The 25,752-nt window shown below is 39.4% G+C and overlaps 1 protein-coding gene across 4 annotated transcripts in view; it reads left to right on the top strand.

Annotated features, from left to right (window-relative positions):
- The window catches only part of MTUS1 (microtubule associated scaffold protein 1), an 86,602-nt gene that overhangs the window by 31,187 nt on the left and 29,663 nt on the right, over positions 1-25,752 (top strand). For 3 of the 4 annotated variants that reach the window (XM_030449707.1, XM_030449708.1, XM_030449705.1), the window contains one exon: positions 25,432-25,649. In XM_030449707.1, the coding sequence (XP_030305567.1) occupies positions 25,432-25,649 (218 nt within the window). Of the gene's footprint in view, positions 1-2,142; positions 2,599-25,431; positions 25,650-25,752 lie in introns of those variants that run through there. The other variant, XM_008491843.2, reaches the window with a different exon arrangement.

The raw sequence follows: 25,752 nt of genomic DNA, 5'->3' as shown, positions 1-25,752 counted from the left end.
ACTGTTTCAGTCTTTGAGCATCAAATTCAGGTGGTAAGAGACCATGTACTTCATGAAGTAGTCCTTCCCTGGAGGAGCCAAGGACTGTAGAAGGAAAACAAAAGGAAGGGGCCTGCAAAAGGTAACAGTGAATATGCCTGGGTGTTGAATGGTGTTGAAGACTGGCTGTAGGCCTGGTCAAAATCTCGAGACGCTTTTGTTGAGAGGATTTGATAATGCTCATCTAATACTTTGAGATGAGCTAATGAAATATGCTGAATATACAAGGCTACTGTAATGTGCTGTAACAAGTTGTCTGGTGTACTACTGACATTGGTTTCAAAATGTAATGATCAGCACAGAAAGAGAGTGGTGTTGGATTAGGAAGGGTCTAGATCTGCATGCTGTTGGGAAGAGAGGTGAATGCACACTGTTGCAAAGCTCTTCAGACTAGAGGAATAGATGAGGATTTTATAGCAGTAATGACATGCATGCCCCTCTGCATGCAGAGGCTGCCCTGGGAACCAGACAAAAAAGCTAATTTACTTGCTTTGTATTTATTTTGAATGGTTTTGTGTGTACCAAAGTTGTGTTGTAGTACTTCAGAGTTGGTGGTACATCGCTGTGCTGGGAAAGAAATAATTTGGTGTGTGATCATAAACCATTCAGTAGTGGTCTCCTGCAGTACTCTGAGGAGGTTGGTGTGGTGGGTCTGACAGTCTCAGTGCTTAGGCTGAGACTCTTCTCCTCTGCTTACAATGAGCTGCTTTATTGTCACTGCACTGGTCTGTGTGATGCTAGGGATACCCAGAGACCAGGATAAAGTGAAAAATTGCTTTTTTTTAACTCTAGCTGATGTGCTAAATGAGTATTAAAGGCTTTAAAATGTTACATGTTTTGAGCAAGTAAAACATGCAATTAAAATAGAATAGATTTGTGGTAAGGAGAGGACAGGAAAGGCACTGCTGGGATGAGACCTATCACAGTGATCATGTTTTCTTTGGGTTAAATGTGCTTCTGAGCAAGAGAGATTAATGGTTTCTGGAACTGGAAAAACTTTCAGAGGGATAGGTGCTAGGGAGCATTAGCTATGATTTGGTGAAGTGGTAGAAGTGTGAGATCAGTGGAAATATACCTAATTTTGTCGTCTCTAGAAAGACATGAAGGCTGTCGAGGTTGAGGGCAGCTTTTCAAGCAACCAGAAAGAAGTTACAAGCTCGTACTGTCTTGTCTTCTGTGTTGTCTGGGAGATGCTTGGGTGGTCCCTGCTCCTGTGGCTGCCTGGCAAGGCAGCTGCTGACTGTGGGCAAAGTAATGAAATATTTCCCTTCACACAGGAAGGTGGCCAGTGCAAGTCCATACATAGTGTCTTGCTGTCATGCATTTTTAGTCATGGTTGTAGGTGAAAAATGTGGCATTTTGTAGTTCCTGTAAAGTAGTTACTCCTTTACTCCTCTATTTTCTAATTTCTACTTTTATTTTTCCTAGTGGAAGCTGAAAGGGACCAAGGTATGCACAAAACTTTGGAGCTCATTAAATAGTAGGAATAAATACTTTAAAATAGCATTAATTAAATATGGACATGACATCTATTTTGAACCTACTCCTGTAACACTGTTTGTTTGCTACTATGTTTGGGTCCCTTCAAAACCCAGCTGGCAAAGATCTGTTCTAATATGAAATTGATGCCTCCTTCCTTGCTCTTTTTCTGATAAATGAAAGCATCTGCAGTGTCGAGTTGCCAAGTTAAACAATATTTGCCTTAAGCAGATTTCAAATACTGAATTGTTCTTAGAGAATAGACTTATTTCCAGATTTGTTATGACTTTATCTGTTGACATAATATTTAATATCAGAAGAAACTGGTAGAAAATGCTAACTGATAAATCTGTTTTGATAAATTCATGTCAATTGAAAGAATGTTGTTTAAAAAAAAAAAGTCACCCTGAAGGGATTCTCCAAGAGGGGAGCTGAAATATGCCTAAAGAAATATTCAAATAATCTCCTTAACAGTCTCCAAAGAACAATTCCATGGTCTGTGACATTGCTGGATGATATATTCAGCAGGGGAGACCACCCACTTTCTCTTCCTCCTCCCTCCTTTTACTCCTCCCTTTTCTAGCTCCCAACCCCACAGAGTCCCATAGCACATTAAGTGTCAACGCTGTGATGCAATTCAGAGGCTGTTGGTTTTCTGAATCACTAAGTCGGTTTTATTCCGAGGACAAGCTTTGTTTCCACAACATCTGGTGAGGGGAAGTTGCCAGCAGCATTTACGCTGTGGATATCTGCTTTTACTGATTTTTTTTTTTTTTTTTTGCTTGCCTGTGCATAAAGAATAAGAGCTAAAGAATGGAGACTTGATTATTTCTTCAAGCGTGTTTTCTTTAGCAAGGATTGCCTTGCCTGCCTTCTGCCTGTCCTGATTTGAAAACATAGTATGTGACAGTACATGGAGGCTGTTTCTTTCCTGTTTATCTTCCAATTGCACTGAAGACATGTTATGGTCTCCGAAATTTTCCTTATCCAACATGCATATACGGCTGACAGCGAAGGGGTTGCTCCGAAATATTCGTCTACCTTCTGGCTACAAGAAAAGCACTGTTGTATTTCGTACAGGTTTGTGGGTTGTTTTTTTTAATATGATGATTAGAGCATGCATCGAGGGAATATCTTGTTTACTTCAACAGTAGCTTTTTAGCAAATAAAATGAAAGTGTTTGAATTTCATACAGAAGTCTGACTTTGAGAAAAGTAGTTTCATATCCTGTGTATATCCATTGCACCCATGCTGAGGTGCTCACTTGGAAGATGCTTTTTCTGTTTATGAAATGCAAATTGGAATTTGCTCTTTCCTCCCACAAATCCAAAAATAGAATGAGGAAGTCTGAACTATTAAATATTTATCTACTGATTTTAATGATTATCTGCTGGGAGCGTTATCTTTTATATACCTTGATTAGATGTGGGGGGGTGAAAGGAAGGGAAGTGGAATGAATATAGTCATGATGTGGCTTTCTGTCTGTGAGAAATATGTGAATAGTTACATGCAGATATCTGTTCTACAAGTCATGCTAAACAACTTATTTGCAAGTAGAATAAGCAAACTTTTATGCTTACTTGTATTGATATAAACCTAAACCTAAAAATTATGAAGTTTTAGAGAAATTAAAGACAAGTGTGTGTATTACTTAAAAAAAACCAACCAAAAAAACCCCAATCCCCCCCCAAAAAATCACTGTTCTTGCCCCTCACCCCACAAAAAAACCCAAACAAAACAACAAGGAAACCCAAAGCCACAAACCCCCAAAACAGCAAGGATGAAAAATCACCAGAGAACTCTCAGCTGCATCTGACCTGGTTTTCCTCTTTGGTGCAGGGCAAAGCAAATGAAGCAATGGAAACAAGATTAGGGAAGCTGAGCTTTGTTCCAGTACATGTGTCATTTTGGTGGGGGGTGGCAGTTATTTGGTGTTTGTTTTAGCTAACATGTTTGACATCGAGAGAAAACCATGGCTGCCTGCATATTATATAATTCTTTTTTTCCTCCACTGCACTATTTGAAATTTCATTGCATTTTACTTTGGGAGGAGCAAGCAGCTACATAAACTAGTTTGGCAGAAGCAGTTCCTCTCAGGCGTTTCCTTGCTCTCTTGAACACCACCCTCTTTGCTTTTATTTTTTGGAGTTCAGTTCTAGCAGTCAGCTTTTCCTTCCTGTCCTGGTGTTTCATCTATCTGCTTAAAACACTCTCCTTGTCATTACTTATCCCTGGCAAAGTAAATCCAGTTTGATTTTCTCCTGGATGACAAATTAAGTTCTGAACATAATACAAGCTGACTATACAAATGTATTAAAGGCTTCATAGCTTGCTTTCATGGTTTAAAGTTAGGATTAAAATACCTCAATTTTAAAAATTCTTCTGTAAAGAAGTCTTTGTGCAAATACCTACATCTTTGCTGTTGCTAATACCTGCATATCCATGGACAAAAATCTTAATAGAGAGGGAGATAATGTTTAATCTTTCAGCTGTTCATTAACTGCTACTGAAATTAGTATAATTTTGAAAAATAAAAACAGATGTCAATGCACGTACCATAGGATTTTTACAATTTTAAGAATCCATTTGTGGCTGTATTTTGAGTGGATGTGAAAGCAAAACCTGTCTGCAGGATGCTTCTGCTAAATACAGCATGTGAAATAGATTGTTGGCCCTGTGTTCCAGTTAAGCAGCACTTCACTAAGAAATGCTGAATAGACCTTCTGTGTTTTCTGTATGTGCAGGGTAGTGGTATAGCATTGAAAGCTTAAAGAGGTTTTTGACTGGTTTCCTGACTGCCTTGCTGTGTCTCTGTGTCTTGTAAGAAGTCAGTTTATTAGCAGAAGGCTGACCAGTTGTTAACTAGAGATGAATTTACAAAAAAAGTAGGGCATCTGAAAACCAGGTCATACTCTGTAGTGGAGAGTGCAAGTACGTATAGATACACTGTGGTTTTAGAAGCAGTGGAATGCATCATAGCTTGTTAGTGATTAGTTCAGGTTCAGAAGACATGGCATCAGTATATCAGTGGTGTATATCACATGTAAAAGGTTCGTGGTTTTTTCATTTGTTTGGTTTGGTTTTGTTTTGCTGTTTTGTTTTGTTTTTCTTAATGCCAGGAGTAGCTATAATTGGTTCTGAAGCACCAGGATGAGTATCTTTTCTTGTAGCAGTTAAATTGGATTAAGACTACATGGCTTTTCTAAGGTCACATAAGCAGTAAGAAATATAATAGACTGGTGACTGTACTGAAAATGAGGGAGGGAATTGTAAAAAAAATATCAGGGTCTACGCAGGAATGTGAATATATATCAGTGTTATGTAAGCAACGTTCAGTTCCAGTCTTGGAGCTGATTGCGCTTTTCATGAGCAGTACCACAGAGTTCATCCTTTGATCCCTTTCATAATAGTGTAGACTGGAGGTTCCATATGACTGTAGAGCATCCATAAGATACTTACAGCAGTTGTGGAAAAAGAGTTTTAAAATAGTCTAGAGCGTAGGTCAAGTTGGGTTCCTCTGTTACCATGTCCTGGCTGACAGTTTGCAGTTCAGTAACTTGGTGAAGTCAGCATGTAAGCAGTACTGGAAGAGGATTGCATTTTCATTCTGATTTGAAGATATTTTGTACCACCCTTCCTCAGTTTCTTCACAGTATGAAGTATGGCTGGACAAGCTGGTGTTAACACTGGTGTTAAGTTAGTCTAGATTAGTCACTGCATTTATACTGAAACGGATCCTTGGGCTGGAGTACATTTTCACTGCTTAAGTCTTGGTTTTGTGGAGGTGTCAAAGTAATAGGAGTAGTTCAAGTATCTGCAGTGTAACTATACAGCCTGCTCAGGGCATGCCAAATAAAATTGGATATTTTTTTTTAAGGCATAGAATAAATCCAAAGGAAATCTGCTGTAAAACTTAGTGTCTTACAGCCATTCAGCTTGTTGCCTTGTATCTTATCTTCCATTGCTCTATTCTACACTGCTTCAAGATCATCATATCCAGCAGTTTCTTCTCCCTTTACATGCAGGCAGATGTTGAAGTGTCTTTTTTCTCAGCTACTGATAGTACACCTGCATTGTTAGCTGTATGTAGTGAGTGCCCTCTTCAGCAAAACAACACTGATGCATTCCTGAAGGTACCTTATTTACGCATTCTGCAAGTAACTGTAACAAAAATCTCCTGTTTTAGTGCTGCATAAAAATGGTAGATATGAGAGTTAAGTGTGAACTTGTGTCTTTCAGTGATGAAATATAACATTTGGTTCTGTTATCAAACCATGAAAGACTTTTACTGTGGAGTGACTAATGTGCTCTTATGTTTTTCATGCATCAGTGATGTGACAGAGTAAATCATCATCTCTGTGGTGCTGTATAAACTGCCAAAGAAAGACATACTTTTTATGAATTATTAAAAATAGTAATTTTGAGTTACTTGTTTTCTTTTGCATAAAGATCAAATTCTAGACAAGAACCTAGTTTTGCAAATGGAGGTCAAAGCTCTTGTGCCTTTTGTTCAGAATTTTTCAAGGTTCATACTGAACTGTACTGTTGCTTTTATGGTAAATGGTTTTGAATCAATGTTTTCATCCAGCCCTTCTTGCTATTCTTCCTGTTTCTTTTTTTCCCCCTAAGGAAACTGCACTTAGTCTTATCTCTCTGGTGACTTCTGTTTCTTACAACACCTAGCTACTGTCTTATGTTCAGAGTAAGATGTGCCTCAGAGGACAAACAGTAGCTGATATCATTACAGCAATACCAACTTTAAAAATTCCCTACTAGCAACAAGCAAACATCACAGACCTTTTTGTTTTAGTAGATGACATCCCTTTCCAGTACAATTCCTTCCTTAAATCCTGTTTCAGATCATTTTGGGAACTCACAGTTTACTGCTGCATATGGCTAAGCAGTGCTCTTAAAGGAGGACTCTGAAAACTTAAGGTGTCACAAGTTGCTTAAATGTTTATATGCCTCTCCCTCTCTGCCCTGGTACCCCCAAAGAGGAACTGAAGTACTGATTAATCTCTAAAACTACAGGTTTTAATATAGAACTGTTGAAATACACCAAACATACTTGACACTACTGAGTGTTCTAAGCCTAAAAGTCTACTGGAGAGATTTGATACAGGCCAAGTGAGTTAAATATTTGTCACCTTCCAAGGAAAAATATAGCTCAAAAGTAAAGCCAACTTACCTATTCTGAGCAAATGAAGTTTAATAGCTGGAAACTATTTGTCATGGGGCTGTTGGATATAATCATGTTCCTGTTGAAGTCAGTGAGACTCTGCTTCTGACTGAATCTCAGTACTGGGTACTAAAGGACATACCTGATGTGCTTGGTTTTGATCTTCATAGGCCAGAGCTTCAGTAGGCATGTAGGCAATGACTAAATGGAGGTTCTTATTTTCAGGTGGCAGGGTTCTGTGTTCTGGTGGAAGTATAGTTTTTACTCTCTACAAAGGCTTATCCAATTACTGTTTTTACAATGGGTATAAAATGAAGATAATACTAATTCTTTTCAAAAGAAGCCTGGAGAGCAGAAAGGAACTGATTTAAAAATGAATAAAACTAACAAAAAAAAACCCTACCAAAAGGCCCCAGCAAAGTCAAAACAATAACTGTTGTGTGATGTTCACACTTAAACTGTGTATATTTTCAATAGAGCATTAAAATGAATGTAAGTGAGGAGCTTTGCTCAAAAAAAAAAATAAATTAGATCTTTAGAGAATGAAGAAGCAGACTGCTGTGAAGAGCAGATGTATGGCAGGTTTTGCATTCTGGGTCCACAGCAGTGACTGATGTTGAATTTTGTTATTCTTTCACTTAGATTAATTATGTGGTAAGGATGCCTCATATATTTGTCAACATGAAATAAATAGAATTACATCTTCTAGTTCAATATCATAGAAAAATAGTTAATTGGAGAGTGGATATAAAATATGTAGTTAATTATCTCTTCTAGGATCATTGCATATTCTTTGTGCATTGGTTACCACTTAATATGTCTAAGTGAAAAGGGTCTCATTGCATCTTCTGTTGGTGTGACATAGGTTGGGGTTTGGAAGTGAGAGGCAGCTAAAATTACTCTTACAAACCTGAATAGCTTTTAAATTACTTCAGGGGATTTCCAGTATGGTAAAACTGGACTTAGAGTTTTAGAAGCTGTCTCTACCAGTTTTGCAGCTTGTGAAAATGAATCTGTTACCATAGTAAAATGGCTTGCAGCATTCAGACAAATAAAACATTGCTACCTCTTCAGTCCTTTTAATTTGAACTTTCTAAGGCATAAAGAAATAGCTCTTTAGAGGAAAATGATACTATGAAATGTCAGTGCTATAATGCAATGCTTGGAGTATATGCAGCCAATCGGCTTGCTGTTCTGTGTCACTCTCTTGTTGGCACAGTAAACTGATGTGAGAGGGGGGTAAAAGGGAAAAAGTTTCTTGCATATTCAATTAATCAAATCTAATTATATGCTAAACCCTCTGGAGGGCAGTGCTGAGTAGATTGGGGCCATGTTACTCTTAACCACAGTCACTGGCAAAATGTTTATAGATACTGTCAATTTAGTGTGAAGTAATGAAGCAGTATCTCCTCTTTTTATTATTTTAAAAAAATTCTAATCCCTGAATGGCATGATGTGTAGGAATAACCTAGGTCCAAAGTTGATAGGTTTGATGCCTTTAGGACAAGTACTGGTGTTTAGAAGAGCTCTAGACAGTTTCACCAAAACTGTAGCAGAAACTAACTAGAATAATAATTTGCAAGCAGACCCCCATCTCTAATGGCTTTTCTTCCCCAAGAACAAAATTCAGTTAAGGCTGCATTGGTTGAGCTGCCAGCGTGCTGAGTTCACTTGTACTCTTTGTTGTTCTTTAGGCCTATCTGCTGTCTGTGGGCTGATGGAGTAGTCTTGAGTTGGAAAGATTAGATTGAATTAAATCTTATTTTTAAGAGGATATAAGCAACTAGTTTTACCATTATAATACATCAAACTAGTGCTGCAGAATTATTAATTAATATTTAGATTAGTTAGTGCTATCACCAGCCCCTTTCCAACCATGACCACCAACAATGTTCTTCCCTATTACCTTTTCCTGGTCAGACTATTGTGTTCTGTGTCCTATAGGACAAAGAAAATAGCATTTGATCTTCTGGAAAATGAATGCATCAGCAGTATTACTTAGATCTTGAACAGGATTTTCTTTTTTATTTCTTTGGTAGAAGATTTAAATCTAGCTGTCCATGTACTCAAAAGGGGAAATAACCCACCTTAAATAACCTGGCTTGTATCTGGCAGAGACATTTCGTTACAGTTGCTATGTAACCTTCCATTGGTATCATCTTTGCTTTATCTAATGGTTGTAGCAAGGGTGCTAATAGTCCTGGGTCCTGTGTTCAAGTCCTGGCTGAATTTATTTTTGCTACTTGTTACCAGGGTAGTGTGCTGCTTTCACATTCATAGCAAGTACAGTTTCTTCCTCAAGATGCTCATGTAAACAGTTTGTATGTGATGTTGTGGGAATACTTCTTGTTAGGCAGGAAGCAGAACAGCTGGGAACATCTGTGGTGAAATTCTTTTAATGAAAGCTCATCCTTTTCTTAAAGAGAACGAGCAGTCCTTCGGGGAAAGTTTTAAAAATAACACTCATTAACAACTTCATTTCTTTTGTAATATTTTTAGACTCAGGTATTTCAGTGGTCTTTGCATGTGAATATTAATATCAGACACTTAAACTACTAAATTATTATTTTTATCGTTATTACAAGAGTGGGCTTTGTCCTAAGCCTTTTAAAATGTTTGTAGTAAAACAGGAATATTGGAAATGCTTCCAGCAAAAGAATGAGTGAACTTACTTGCAAAGCCAGTTGCAAATTATTCTATTCCAAATGAAACAGAAAACTAGAAAACTTTACTTTTCTTGGCTATAAGCATGGGGCTTTATAACTAACAGAAAAACAGGATTCATGTATTTCCACAAATACTACTGTACAATAGCTTGCTTATCAAATTAAGACATTTTATCACTTTAAAAAAAATCTAATAAATTACTAGCATAACCATGATAAACCTGTGTTCCTGTGTCTCAGAAGAGACCTCTCAGCTAGGACTTAAGGTTGAGAAAGACTGTGTGTATGTGTAATATGCAATGAATATTTTTCTTGCTGTATTTGTTAGTGGCATGAGTAGAGAGGTGTTTGTAGTTAGAGATCTTTCCTGGGGATCACATACGGGCTATGGGCTTTGCAGTAAGTGATGGGTATGCCCCAGGGAGCACCACTCAGTTCCCCGAGAAGTCAGCTCCCCAAAAAAATTCCTGCTGTCTTCTTTCCCTCCATCTGTGCTGCCACGTAATTCATAAAAAATTGTCTGTCATCTTTGGCTGGCTTAAACAGAAGGTTCTTGGAAGAACATGAAATGCAAGGAATGGTGAGATGAATGTTTAAACCTCCCCCATGGGAACTGATTGGTCTCCACAGCAGGAATGACAAGCAGTTCCTCCTTGAGAGGAACACTGGTACCTGCTGAGAAGCCTTTGCCTATGGCATCTTTAGTTGTGCAGTTTGGTTAGGAATCACTGGGAAGAGAAGTCCCTTAACCTCCAGGCGTGGTCAGCAGGCAGCAGAAGGACTGTGTGCCTCAAAGTGTGGGGACATTCTGCATCTTGTGACTAATAAAAGCACTGGGTGCTGCTGTGTTCTTCATATTGTTTTCTCAAGATGTTTTCTCCTGGGCTTCTTTGGATTGCACTCAGACTGTTCCTGAAACAATGGTGTGCAATGTTCTAGGCACATCCCTAGGGAGATATCTTTGCTGCTTAATAATAGGAAAGCAGTTTAACAAAGCAGGAAATACACAAATAGGTTCTTAACTACAACATGTGACTGTATTGTGTAAGTACATTGTGTTTTCTAAAAAGAGTGTTTCAACAGCACTTACAGCTGCTGTGGGGCACTTGAGATGTCATATTTTTTGTCTTCCATGTACAACAAAGCTTGGAAGATAGAGATCACATGGATTATTTAAACCAGCAGCATCTGAAGGGGTTCTACTAAGATGCTGTTTTATTCTGTTGACCCAGCAAAGTGTGTTTCCCAACTGGGGAAGCTATGAATTACCATTTCCAGGGTAATTTTAGACACATGTTGAATTATGCTGTTATTTCTTGAAACGTGCTTTGCTACTGCCTCCAAAAATACATTTTCCTGAAGTTGTGAACTTATTTCTAATGTTGGTATCTTGCTTAAATTTTCCTTCAATCTACTGAGGCTTTACTTCATATTAGCTGTCTTGATATGTGTAATGAAAAAAAGGATGAATAGCAGAGGTGCTTAAACTAAATGGGAATGATGATAATAAATAGAAAAGTAAAAATAATTGGTGTTCTGTGAACCAACCCAGTGGTGTTCGGTATGTGTGAATACCATTTCTAGTATCATAGCAAAACAACACTGACCTAGAATAACCGAGATTCTTAACTGAGCTGTGAAACAGTTACAGACATAGACAATCTCTATTTATATGTAGAAGAAGTTCAGTGGAACTGGCTGTGTGTGATCCAGATCCAGGGTAGTCCACTGTAGGTAAGGTACATGTATGCTTCTGCTCTTTTGTGTGGAAATGATGGTACAGATTAACACTTTGCAGAGAACCACTTGCTTACTTTTTTAGTTAAGGGAAAACACCAAATTTGGGACTGAACCTGAACTTGTCAAATGTAGTCAGTGTAGCTTGAGAGGAGCAGCCTGCTGGAGTGCAATTTTGGGCTCTGATTAAAACCAATTGAGATTGATATGAACAAGGTCATTGGATTATACCATAGTGTAAACTGTTGAAAATGCTACCATAGTGTTTTCTGCTCAGCTCCTAAAAGCTCTAAGACTGATTCTTGAACAGATTTGGAAAGCCAAACAGGTACTGTAAACTTGTCTCAGTTCATTTCCAACCTGTAAGTTTAATCATTCCTATATCATCCATGATTTTTTTTTATTTTTTTTTTAAATCATGGGCAAAGTTCGTTCCCTGGCTTGGTTTCCAAATTATTTCATCCTCAGAAATTTGTGACTTCGAAAATTAAATCTCCACCAAGGAGAATTTGGATCACAGAATCATAGAATTCTTTTGGTTGGAAAAGACCTTTGAGATGATGGAATCCAACCATTAGCCTAACTCTACCTATTTCAGTGCTAAACCGTGTTTCTCAAGCACCACAATTACGTCATTTAAATACCTGTGGGGTGGTGATAAAAGCACCTCCCTGAGCAGCCTGTTCCAGTGACTGTCAACTTTTTCAGCGATGAAGTTTCTGCTAATACCCAATCTAAACTTCCCTGGCACAACTTCCTGCAACATTTTTTCTATTTCCTTGGGGGAAGAGACTGACCCCTACGTAGCTACAACCCCCTTTCAGGTACTTGCAAAGAGCAGTAATGTCTCCCCTGGACCTCCTGTTCTCCAGAGGAAAAAATCTCTCAGCCGCTCACTGTAAGTTGTTCTCCTGACCCTTCCCCAGCTTCATTGCCCTTCTTTGGGAATGATCCAGAACCTCAGTGCCTTTCTTTCTTTGTAGTGGGGGATCCAAAGCTAAACTGCAGTCATCTAATTTTGAGGAAAATGTTAGAATTGAATTTTTAGTAGTAGATGTCTACTTTGTTAGATAAAGTCTGATTATGGATGCCTTTGCACTATGGTGCTTCCTATGCACCTAAAATGCTGCCACGTTGCTTTTTTAAGGAATGACATGATAAATTTGACCCTGATCTGGATTTTTTTTGTCTTAAAATGAATGTAGAGTTTCAGAAACACAGGAAGCTGTTGCTGAATATGTTAAAAAATTGTTTTGGCACAAAGGCAATGCTATAAAATATAGCCAAGGCTCTGGAGACTCTTTAAATTCATGCTGCCTGTCCTACTTTTTCTTCTGTAATATCCTTTAGGCAGCATTTCAGTATCATGCTTAAGTCCACTGACATTTGTTACAGTCATATAACATCAGCTTATGCTAGTGTGGTTGAATAAATAGCTTTCAAGTTCAAACTAAAAGTCCCTCTATCCTTCTGTTTCTAAGACAGCTGTGGATACCATGCAAGAAATGATGTTGCTTTTGTGCTAGTCTTGTGGTCAAATACATGTCTTACAGGTCTCTCTTGTACAGTTGTTTTCAAGGAAAGATTGTGGTTTGTGAATGAAAGAGTCTTGCATGGACTCTTAGTCTAAAAGGCTTTCAGTAGTTCAGAAAAACTAGGGAGAAATTATTGAATTTAAAGAAATTATTGAATCTAACATTAAACTGAGTGAATAAATGTTCTGGCAGTTTGATCCGGCATTGGAATGGGCTGCCCAGGGAAGTAGTGGATTCTCCGTCCCTGGAGCTATTTAAAAAGAGACTGGATGTGGCACTCAGTGCCATGGTCTAGCAACCGCAACGGTGGTAAAAGGGTTGGACTCGATGATCTCTGAGGTCCCTTCCAACCCAGCCAATTCTATGATTCTATGATTCTATGAAACTTACGTGTGGGTTACGAAGGAAGAATCGCTACATTGAATTAGGGACAGATCCAACTGATGAAATTACTTCAGCGATTTTGTAAAAGTTCCAAATTAATTCTGATCTTTGTTTTGTTGTTTTTGGTGAGGGTTTTTTGTTTGGTTGGTGGTTTTTTTGTTTCTTGCAGTGAAGTAGAACCTCTGTAGTAGAAAGGCTTGATTCTATAAAATATAAGAATCATGATGGGTTTGTTTGGAATTCTTCGTGCAATGAGTTGCTAACATCTGTGCGTTTTTTTGATACATAGATCTAGAATAAATTTATGATGCAAAAAATTAAGTCTGTTAAAGTTGTTTACTTGTATTTTTAAGTATCGGGGTCTCTCCCAGCTACCTGATGTTTATCCGTAGTATGCTTGTAATGCTTGCCAGCCCTTTTGGAATGAATTATGTTTAAAAATACTTGGAAAATAATCTGCTTACATACCTGACTTCCCAGAATACAGGAGACTGCTGTGCATGTGTGAGAACAGAAAAGTTTTCAGCTAGGCTGTTAGCATCTCCATGAAATATGTGGCATGTAGAGAGATTATAGTCAGTGGTTTAATCCATGTGAAGTTAGATCAGGTTTGAGCTGGAAGAAAAGATCCAGTGAAAAATGTATGGAATTGTTTCATGGCAGGACAGTTGAGCAGTCTGGTGAAATGCCTTTTATGTCTAGGTAGTATGTACCTTGCCTCAACAAGGAGTAATGTAAATGGTTTCTGGACGTTTCTTCCAGCCCTGAGTTTCTGATGCTGAGCATGGCAAGGTGGACTAGAGTATTACAGAAAGAATGAGTTCAAACATTGCAGCTCTTCCTTTCTGGCTGTGCTTCAGCCATTTCTTCCCTGAGTACCTGTGGGACCTGGGGTCTTCAGAAAGGCTGGAAAAGGAAAAAGGTTGTCTTGACATCATTCTGCTGTGGTGTGTGTGAGGGTTTCCTAAGCATATGTGGATATAGAGCGGGCTTCTTTCTGTATCACAACACAAAGACACCCCAGGTTTAAATAACTACAAGTAAGGAAATTGGCAACCCTGAATGTATTAAAGAAGGACGTGGAAGTTAGGAAAAAGGATAAGGACTTGCGCTGGGGAGGCAATTAATGTGATCTGGGAAGGGTTTGCAGATGGTATGAAATAGTGCTGGTATTCCCTGTTCCAGTCAGCTCTGGGTCCTGACACTGAAGTCAGACGGTGCAGAAAGAAGGGCAAAAATATGCCCTGTCCAATGCTTGTGACAAGCAGTAGAGGGCACCAAGCATCAAGGAGGAACTTCCTGTACAGGGAATGGAAATAGAAGCAGAGAGGAGTGAGGAAACCTCTGTCCTGAGCATCACTCTGTGCTTAGTTCTTTGGATAAGTGTGGTTTTTCAGGTATAACAAGGCACAGCTGCAACTATAAGAGGTATGCAGAAATAGAGAGGACTGGTTCAGGTGTCTCTGCTACTCAGAGCAATACCTGAACTAGAAACTTATTAAATGTAAACCCCTTATGTAAACATTGCTCACTTCCAATATAGCATTTTTTTTTCCTTGAAAAGCCAGAGAATTTAAAAAAAAATGTTGCCTTCGGTGTGTATGATTAATTGATGTAGTGAAATAAAAATGCTTAAACCAAGGATATTAGATTGACCTATAGTTCACATACTTTAACATGGTTCTCATTAGCTAAATCAACAGCACACCGTAATATATCCTCATGCAATTACTTTACATCCTGTTGTTGTCTTTGTCCTTAAAAATGGGTGACTTGCTGCAGCGTTGATTTTCTTAAGGTATATGAAGTGTTGTTCCATTACTCTATATAGGGCCAGTCCCTCTCATATCAAAACATCCATACTCTAGGCTTTCCATTATTAGAATAAACTTGTTTTGCCATCTTTCCCCTTCCTTTTTCCTCAGATAGTGGTATGTAGCACTGGATGGTTAACTAAGGTGACTCAGGCTTTGTTCTGTTTTAGAACAAGCTCCATCTATCTTCTTGGTTAGTTACAAAATAACCACAAGAATTCTGATCCAGTAGTAGTAATCTAAGTGGTGCATGTTAGAGTTGTCTTTGGTAAATTGCATAGCATTTAAAATCTGTCTGGTTTATTTTTCAGTCATCTCTGAATGTGTGCTGAGCTTATAAGTGTTTTTATCTTTGTAGTTCATGTGTGGCTCCTATTCATAATTTGTTATGGCTAGATGAAAAACTGGTTTAATTCTAGATGTTACAGTTCTACTGAACTTGACTAAATGAACTGTGAGTTAAATATTAAGCAAAATCACGTTGTATATTAAGTGTTCAAAACTCCACCAATGCTTCTGTAATACAGGCCTATGGTATGGAAGGTAAAATGTGTTATGGGCACAATGCTGAGATTTCAGATATTAGTCAGGCTTGTATGCATACTCTGCATTTAGCAGGCAGACATCTGACAGATATGTTAATTACACACTGCTCAGATTTGTGACTCCTTTAAGTCCTTTGTAAAAGTGTGGCTTGTCAAGGTTATCCCTTCCAATCTTCTAATATGCTAGAAAATTTGGATATGAATGTTTTGAAGGGTTTCTTAAATTCTTTCCTGCCATCTTTACTGACTTTGTCAGTGCAGCACTGGTAGGATTGACAAACATGGCCATTTGACATCTCACCTAATACTGACTTTGTCATCATCAAGACTGGAAAAGAAACAGGTACTGGTGAAAAGACAAAAGACACATGGAGCAGTACATGGAGGGCACAGTTCAAAAGAATCTTCATTACTGGACTTTCCTTCAAAAGTTGCTCTTTAGAAACTGCACAGACTGATCAGGCAGTGGCAGTGATGACATGAATTGAACTAAGACTCGTCTTTGTGATTTTTGTTTTGGAAGCCACCAGCAATTTGAAAGATGAGTTATTTTCTCAAATGTAGTTAAGGTATCTTTATAAACATCATAATCAAGCTCCTTGCAAAGATTCAGGATAGGATTAATGTAGGTTTTAAAACATAAAATTTAATCTTGAGAAATGTGAGTAAGGCAAATGCAACATGGAAACTTGGTATGCTTAATCAGTGTAGTAACAGACCATACCATATTGCAGGCAAAAGGAAATGTGTTGTTAACATGCTTCCTCTAGGGGGAAAAGCACACTACTGATTGCACAGGCAATCGGTAGTGCATTTGGCAAAGTCCTAAAACAGTTGTACAAGGCTGAGCCATATTCTTTAGGACAGGTGACATCTTAGGGAAACATCAGTGTTAATCACTCAGAGGAAGGCAAGGTTTTGGTTGAGAAATGCTGAGGTTTTAATGGATGGTTAATTTTAATAGGCATGTAAATGCAAGGAACCCAGTTCAAAGGCTGCCATGTGGGTAACAGCCTATTGGGGTAGGAACTGGAAAGATGGGGCTTACCTAGGAGACTTAGTGTAATGTCACAGTTGCACTGATGGTATTTTCTTTGCCTTGGATCCAAGTGCGTTTACAGTGTCTCCTGATTGCAGGGAAAGCTTGCTCTCCCTCATAAAAAGATGTCAGGGGCATGCCCATAACCCACTACAAAAAGTACAGACTTTCACACTGAAGGGCAAAGATCTTGCTGCATTCTGTGATTTATCACTTCAGAGCCTTAAAAAGTGTGAAGTGTGTGCCAAGGGGTAGGCTGGCATCTATCTTCAGAAGAACCCTTGTGCAGAAGTAGTTAGGGACTTCATCTTCTAGGGAGATAATGCAAAAGCTCACCTAGGAAGGTCTGGCTGGAAAACTGGCCTTGGTTTGCTCTTTTGGTTCCTTCCCAGTGGCCTGCTCTTTGCAGGTTTCCTCACCTACCCCTATTTCTGTGTAAAGTGCACATAACTCAGCAGCACCCTTGGTTCGTGCTCCCTTTGTGGTGTCAAGAAGCAGGAAGCTAGTAAGAGCTGCATGAGGTGTACTGTAGTTTCCAGGTAACAGCCTTAGGCTGCAGGACTCCATAAACATTTGGTTTCTTACCTAATAGCACCATAATGGACAGGGAAGCGTTTGACATGCTAATAGTTCCTGCTGCAGAAGAAACATGCTCCTACCAGCATGAAACCCTGTGTGGCCAGTGCTGCAAGATGTGTGTGTGTTAAGTGGGCAATTAAAACATTAAACAGGCACAGAGTTCTTTGAAGTATATAAATACATCTGAGATTTCCCTTTGTTTTTCACTGCCATGTATATCTAGAGAACATCCAGTTCTGTGGCTGAAAGTGAACAGCAAAAAGGGGATGGGTTTAAAATGCTGTACCGAGGCTAGAAGTCAGTGCTATAATACTGTAAATCAATGCAGGAGTTGGCATGAGAGGACAGACTCAGACTTCAGAAACAGTACTTCAGGCTGAATGCTTGGAATAATAAGTGTTCATTCTTCACTTTTGCTCCAGGCTGTAGCAATATTTAAGAAAAAATATCCTGAAAAACCTTCATACCTCTGCAGAGAAAGGCATAGGGATTTCTGCTGCGTGTGTTTTAATCCTGCTGAGTCAGGTGAAGCATCTAGGTCAGGTGTTACCTGACAGCAGTGAACTTTTGTTCAGTTCCCTGCCTCCTTTTTAAGAGCCTTGGTGATGGTTACTTTTATTTTGTTCAAAAAAATTCGAAAAGGATTTGGTGACAGCTAAAGTAAGGTAATGGTCCTGCTGGCTTACCCTACAGAAGAGGAACTCCAGAGTTTACAGTAAGAGTGAATTAAAGGGAGATCTGTGGTGCTGCTCTAGAAAGGATTTAGTTTTCTTGGACATCAGACTGTGATGATACAGATGGAAGATTCAAGATGAGAAGTGCTGTTTCTCTTCCCCCAGCTTCTTGAGACAAGACCAGCTGAACGAGTGGCTAGAAAAGTTTCTGAGGTATAGCATCTCCTTCAGAATTCGGGCAAGTTATCCACAACTCTGAAAAATGAATTTGCTTTCCTATGGACTGGAACTGTCTCATGACTGACATGCTTGATGCATGAACACAGCAAGTCAGGGCTGTCTGCACCAGCTTATACAGACACTCCTGGGGCAGAGCTTAGAAATAGAACATCACTTCTTCAAGAGGCTGCAATCAGCAGCCTGGTCTCAGAGGCACAGCAGGAAGATGTGTGTTAGCCACTTGCCAAGCTGGATGCAGGCAAAAAATACAGTTGGCCAAACTATGAAGCACCTCCTGGGGGATTGGAAGACTTGCATTCAAGTCTAGCTTGTGTCAGGCTCTCTGGAGACTCCGTTAATTTAGTTTTGTGGTTGATTTCCCTGTATATTTGTCTTAAGCTGCTTCCTGGAGTTCGTAGCCCAGAGCAGGAGTTTGGGGAGAATTTAGGGTGGCAATTTACAGCTAGCCAAATTTCCTAGTGTTCTTAAAGATAGTGTATGTACCACTGTAGATTAAACCCAACAGCTTCCTTATTTGTATGGATGTTTTAAGTCTGCCTCTCTGAATCGCCATAGCTTGTCACGAGGCAAACTTTAAAATCAAAGCTGTGAGATCAAATGGTTGATCAGGCCATTCTGTTGCATCACTTGAATAGCTTCGAAGTATTGCAGCAGGGGGGAAGGCAGCTGGGAGGATGGTGGAAGTATTGTAGAGGGTTTTTTGAGGCTTCAGAACTGACTGTGTAAGGATTGTATGTTAAGGATTAACATACAAAGTGAAGTTATATGCTTGGTTATGGGCTAGTACAGATGTGAGACTGAGTTTGGTAACTCCTGAAGGGTAAAACCTGGGAACCAGACCCACAGGTCATGCAGTACTGCATCAGTGCTTGTTTACAGGAGGAAAAGATAAAGCATTTAGAGTAGATATCAGCAGTGTCTCTTTTCCTCAGGCTCTAATAAAAACAGGTAGAGTTTTAAGTTTACTTTAGTGTTTATTGGTATTATATGGTATATATTTTGTCCAGCTTGAAACTTCAGTGAAGACTTAGCTGTTTCATGACTGTAAATACTGCACAGGATATTTGTTTTGTAATGCCTTCCATAATTTGGTTATTTCAGTTCTTTGTTTTTTTGTTTTTTTAATAACAAGTATTTTCAGGTATTTCAGTTGAAACCTGTCTAATGGCATATCCAGTTTTCAGGAATATATTAAAAGAAACTTATTCTCCAAGTGTTCCCTTTTATTATACATGAAGAGTACTCAGTTCTGTAGCCCTTTCTAGTCCTTACCTTCTTTTTTTATCTTTAGGTTGCTATTTCTTATTTTTCAAACTCTGCCAGCCAAGAAGTCCAAGGGTGAGTGTGTGTGGGGGGGTTGTTCCTGGGGAGTGGTGGTATGAGAGTGATGTGTGTTTGGTTACCAATTACAACTAGGTGTAAAAAAGAGACTTTCTGAAAAAGAGAAAAGTTGATATATAGCTGCAACTAGATGCTTCCCCTTTCATGTTTGGGAAGTGAAAATATCTGGTTGCTGTTTTAAGTCTGACCTCAGTCCTACAAACTGGTCACCCTTACAGAACATGAAACCACCCAGAAGGTCAAAGGAACAGATTTTGGGGAGCATTTTTCACTGTAATCTTTTTGTAAACATTTTTGTTTGATATTTCAAATGTTCTGTATTACTTAACACTGAAATACAGCTGCTACTGTGGTTTAGTGAGTTTGTGTTGACTTCAAACCTATGCAAACCTTTTCTCAGATGTTTTAACATGATGGATTTTATTCTTATAACACTAGAGCAATACAAATAGAGGTGTTTTGTGTTTGCTGGTAGCTAATTGTGTAAAGTATTTTATAATCAGACCTCTTGCTTTGAGTGAGGAGCATATGAAACACATTGGTTATGTTCTGGATGGAAGTGATCTTTTTGTAAAGAGGAAGACCAATTTCAAAGAAGAACTTTTCTTCAGTGTGTTATAGTAAAGAGCACTTGGCAGCTGGGGTGGATGTGCACCATGGATGGAAAGCTGTGATGCTTTTTCATCATTTTTCCATGATGGAAAGCTGTGAACTTTGGAGCTGGTGGCATGGGACAGGAATGACAAATGGGAGGACTCCATCATCCAAGTTTATCAGTTAGGCTTTTTTATGTAGCTAATGGAAAAGATCTGCCTCCAAGCCTTCCTTGGGAGGAGCACAGAGGGACCAGGGGATATCAGTTAGATACCTCCTTTTTCTTTTTTTCTTTCTCTACTATTGGTCCATGAGGGGTTGTGATACCACTGCAATATCAGGTCAGTCAGGGGATGGCTGCAAGCTGTGAGATGCTGTCTGTGGAAGATATGACTCTAATGCCTTCCTGGCCCCATGAGTATGCCTGGGCTGGTGTAGGAAGTAAACCAACAAGTGACCAGTAAACTGTCACAGCAGCCAGGACTTCCCAGTTGGGCTCTTTGGTCAGGAGCACTGTGGTGAGTTGGAAATCTTCCATCTGTGCATGTGTGGACTATCGGCATTCTACAGAACACTTCCCAGCCCAAAGCTGTGCTGGTGAGGGTTACTGTAGTTTTGGATGGATAGCATAGGTCCTCTGATCCTCGAGTGTCTGTGGGATCATCCCTGACTCTACAAGCATCCTGGAGCCATGACAGGCCAAAGGTGTGGTGTGAAAGCTTTCCTTAGCTCCAGCTTGTGTGCTGCTCAGATTCCTGCTCTGCTGGGTGTTGAACAGAATACCAGCTCACCTCTTTGAAGCCAGAGACTGATGCCTTCTGTAGACCAAGATCTGCATTGTGTTGGTCATTGTTTCCAAGCTGAAACCAATGATAGGCTGTAATTAAGTCACTGTGTAACAAAAGAGCTAACAGCCTGGTGTCATTAATCTACCTGCTTTTACATGGAGCCTACACCAATATTTTAGGAGCTCTCTGCTTAGATGTAAGAGGCCTTAGCTTTAACACAGACCTGGGAGCTGAAAGGCTTAAGCTGCCAAAAATATCTCATTAGTCATTTTTCCCGTATTGCTCTGGTAACTGTTTATTGTTTGTGGACTAAAGGGCTTCCTCAGGATCCCAGTTCTTCCGAAGATTACTAAAAGAGCTCTGCTAGCTGTGGGATTGAGAAGGGCATTTTGTGGGAATGGGACAATGTTCAGGGTGCTCACAAGTGTAGTCTTGATCCCTCTCTGCAAACGTTCGGAGACGGGCAGGTACATAATCCCCTTGTTGAATGCACAATTGAAATAACTTAAGTTCTGTTGAACTGTTTGGCTTTCAGCTCCTGCAGGCAATCCAGGCTCCTTTTGAGCCTTTGTGCTGGAAAGGAAGGGCTGCTGTGTTCTTGCATAGCGTTTGGCTGCATTGCAACAAACCCAGTCCCTGATGCCCAGGCATACTTTGATTGATGCACAGATCAGATGACTGTTGGGAGTGGCTTTGGGGGTGACGTCCCACGTACAGTGATGTCAGCAAAAGATTTTAAAAAATTCAGGTGTGGCATAATCTACCAATTAAACTGATTAGTCCTCTGGCTGAGTCCTGAGAAGGAGGCTGGCTCTAGAGCCCTGCTTGTTAAAGCGTTTTATTTAGTGCCTTTGTCTTGCCTTGCACTAGACTTTTACTTAGCACTTTCACTGCAGTGTGCTGTAAATTGAGGTAGCCTGTATCAGGGGCTGTTGTGCTAGCTTTTGTGCTATCCAGGGAAGTTTGCTACCAGCTCACAAATGTCCCTGACTGCTTGGAAGCTGTGACACTTGAAGAGGTCCTGCGAGTCCTGTGGGATCAAGATGGAGTGCCTTGCTGCTTTGCTGGCAGAAGTGAAAGCTGGCCAGGAGGCAGTGCAGGCTGGACAGAAGGAGCTAAAGCATGACATGGAAACATCTCAAAAGGAAATCAGAACAGTATTGGCACTGCAGAGGAGCCAGCAACAGGTGAAAGAAGATCTCAAAGCAGAGGTGAAGTCCAGTCACTTGGATATAAGAACTGTGCTTGAGGAAATCCAGCGAGTCAGAGAAGAAATGGAAGCTCGATTAAATACTCAGGCTGATCTGGTCTTGCTGATCAAAGAAGTGAGCACCAATTTAACATGTGTAGACAAGGCTTTCCAGAAAATGGAGGAGAGGCAGAAAGTTTTTACCAGCCTGCATCTTCCTACAAGAGAAAATGTTGAGCAAGGATTTTTCTTTGAAAAATGCTTACACAAGGCACACACGGGTTTTGAAAAAACTGTGGAAGCTAACAGTTTGGATGAGGAATGTGAAAAGAAGGTGCTTAGGGGTAAGACAATGGTGATGGCAAAAATGTGGGGAGAAGAGTGAGGTTGTTCTACTTGTGCTTGGCAAATAGTTTGCTTAGGCTATTTGGAATGCTTTTGAGAAATGTAATTTCTTAGGAATTTTAATCTCTTGCTTGTCTATGCTCATTAGAAAGTATTTTCTTTACTATGCAGACCTTCCCAGACATAAGCAAAGGAAGGCTTTAATTTGGCTCTGCAAAACAAAAAGTGGTTGATAGATGTTTCAGCCAGTAATCCAGTGATGCTGCACAACATCGAGAGACTTAGGAGTCCAGTAGTACCAGGCAAGTTCTGATAACCAGCCAAGTACTGGGCAGTACCCTAGGACTTAAACGTAACTTGATGGAATGCACCCTGGTGTACAGCCAGTTTGTATTTCTTGCTTTTGAATGCCTGTTAACTAGAGAAGCTTTGTATGGGAAACAGTTTGCTTTATGGAAAAGCTTGGTGTGGCTCTGATACTCTCCCCAGAAAAGTAAAGTCAGCTGCTGCCATCTCTGTAGTGGCTGTAGAGGGAGTGGGACAATTTTTGGACCTTACCAAGGCCACGAGGTCTTTTTTTTACCAGGAAGATACTGAATTTTCTGTGATCAAAAGGCTTAGCTTTTGCAAAATCACTGCTAATTTATTTATTTATTTCACTGGATGAAGAAGAATAGGGCCTTGGATGGTGATTCCGTCTTGTTACGGTGCTACATGTGGTACTTGAGAATCTGATTTTTAGTTTTCAGAAACTGAGCATTTCAACTTGATTGAGTGCAGTGTTTTCAAGCCTGTTGGAGAGGAATCAAACCTCTAACATAAGGGTGCAAATTGTTCTGCTTTACAAGTCGGCCTGTTCAAAGAGGGCAAATAAAATGGGCAAAGTGACTTGGGCTGGTAACCACTACTGCCTTTAATTTGAGTCCATCACTGATGTGTTGTATCAGTAATTACACTCATGATGCTTTTGTTTAATGGAAGCGTGGGTTTTGTTTTGACATCAGAGCATGCCTCAATACAAATCTGGAAGTAATCTGTCATTGCCCAGAGGTACACAGGCCATAAATAAGCATTGAAGTGTCACTGGTGTTTATCTGTAGAGGCAGTTCATGCTGCAGAGGGTTCATGCTAGCAGAGAAATGCATTTTGGCATTTGAAGTGGCTGGCTATAGGACATGACTGTGATAAAATTGCCAACAGGAACGCCACTGAATTTCTGTAGTGCATGTTTTTTGTTCAGCTTTTCTTAGTACAGTATTCAGGGTTGGCTTAGTTGGATGTTTGAGCTTCTAGGAAAAGACTTGGTAGTCTGAGCAATGAGAGCAATAGTGTGAAACGGGCAAACTGATAAAGGCTGGTTGAACTCAAGAAATGGTGCATATCTGAAGTCTTGTGTCATTCGTAGTTAGCTGTTGTATCACTGTACTTGAATGAAAGGACTTCATTTGGTAACCATATATGATGTAATTTTTTCCCAGAATAAATATTGTCTGCAATCATTCAGGTTTAATTCAGCTCTGTCAGGGTCCTATAAATGGATGTAAAACTAATTTCATATAGTTAATTAAATTATGAAATTAGCATCTGTATCAGTAAATTTACCCAGTAACCTTAAAACAAAAAGAGTGCTCTAGTTCACTCTTTATTGTAAATAGAGCATTCAGGAAGGGAGGTGGAATACATGAGAGAGTAGGAGGGTGTGAGCCAGTAGGGCAGGGAAGCATTGACTGTACGTGTTTATTCCCTACTCCCTGCTCTTTTTCCTCACTCCTTGATTATTCTCGCTTGTGACATTTTAAAGAGCTTCAGACTATTTTTTTAAACACAGCATTCTTCATAAAATAGCTGGAAATCTGACGTGGTTGCTATGAGGTGACAGAAAATCTTGCCTAGAGAGGATTTATTTGTAAAATTAATAGACTCGGGAGACCTTCACCTGGCTCAATAAGAGATTCAGAGAGGATGTCAGTATTTTGAACAAGAAACTTGTTTTCAAATGCTTTGAAAACAAGTGAAGGCTGTGCAAGACTGTTTTAATGCAATAATTGATGTGTCAGTCAGACTAACTGAGAATCAAAGCCTTTGTTATTAATACTGTCTCTAGTTGTGTGATTGAACCTTACACTGGTAGACTTTTCCAGAATCACTTGACAACCTTCATACCAGATGCTTGGGTTTCAAAAAGGATTCAGGAGCAACTGCTACTCGTTGGGTAGTGGTTAGTTTGTGTCCCTGGTTTTTTTCTGCATATTCCTATTTTTCTTTTCTCTAAATCTCACCTCAAGTTTTTTAATTTTATCTTGAAGAAATCTTGTTAAGTTGAAACTGTACAAAGTAATCTGCTTAGATGTCTTCATTAAATTGCCAAGGGATATTTATGTATTGCATCAGCCTTTTATTGCAAAAGTGTTTGCTCGTTCCCCATATGATCAAATGGGGAAGATTGGCCCTATCTACACAGCACTACTCTACTCCCTTTCTAGTCTAAAGGCAGCAGAAAAACCTGTAACCTCTTCAGTGTTTGCGAGTCAAACACTGGGTTAGGCAATGTGGTTTCCCCTGCCATGAGATGATTGTGTGCTGTGAAGGGATTGAGCTTGCAACATACTAGAAATATTAAATCAACCATGTAATTCTTGGGGTGTGAATAGTGGCACGGCAAACTTCAAATAAATTACTTTTAAAAGCATTTTTTTTGAAAGCATCATCCTTGCAACTGAAGTTGCTGACATTACAAAATGCTGCAAGAACTCCAGTAAATAAAGCTCAAACCTGAGCTGCAGAAAGGGTAATTTTTGTAATGAAAGTTTTCAAAGGGAAAAAAACCACCAACCAAACATAGGGAAAAATTGTTTTGTATTCATCAATACTTTGCAGAAAATATGAAATCCTTGTGGTAAACAAAAATGGTCGCTCTTCTGTTTAGAAATAATTTTGTGGAAAGGTAGGATGACAAACATCTTCACTTCATGAAAATGTTTGCTCAAAGCATGAAGTGAAGAGTATCATGAAAAGTAAGTTACAGGCTGCATGAAGGTGATAATGAAGTGCAAAATACTGTGTACAACATTATGGTGCTAGAAATTGCCATGGCAGATGATAGTGTCTGCTCTGCAGTGCTACTGAAGTAACCCTTTCTCCTAGGCATTATTTAAGGAAGTGCTTATGAGAATTTATAACTACTTTCTTTTGCATGTGTCTTAAGTTTTGGTGAGATGTCAACATAAAGTGCATATTAATGAGTTGTTGTTGTTGTTGTTTTAGTTGACAAGGGCAAGCAGCGGAGTCCCAGGAGCTCGTGCGTACAGACTCAAGCAGCCCCAGATGTGCATTCACCTGGAACAAAAACAGCTGAGCTGACACAGTGCAAAGCAAAATGTGAGGCCCAGAGTGGAATCATCCTGCAGCTGAAAAAATTCCTGACAAGCAGTAACCAGAAGTTTGAAGCATTAACAGTTGTGATCCAGCACCTGCAGTCCAAGGTAAAAACCCACATTTATTAAATTTTGGCTTTATTTTTTGAACTCTACTCAACAAGGTCCTCTGAAAATATTAATATACTGTTATGTAATATCTGTGTGTTCC

Source organism: Calypte anna, chromosome 4A (genome assembly GCF_003957555.1).
Source record: "Calypte anna isolate BGI_N300 chromosome 4A, bCalAnn1_v1.p, whole genome shotgun sequence".
In the NCBI taxonomy this organism is placed as follows: Eukaryota; Metazoa; Chordata; class Aves; order Apodiformes; family Trochilidae; genus Calypte; species Calypte anna.
The sequence above is the reverse complement of the archived record's forward strand: the minus strand, read 5'-3'. Positions and strand labels throughout refer to the sequence as shown.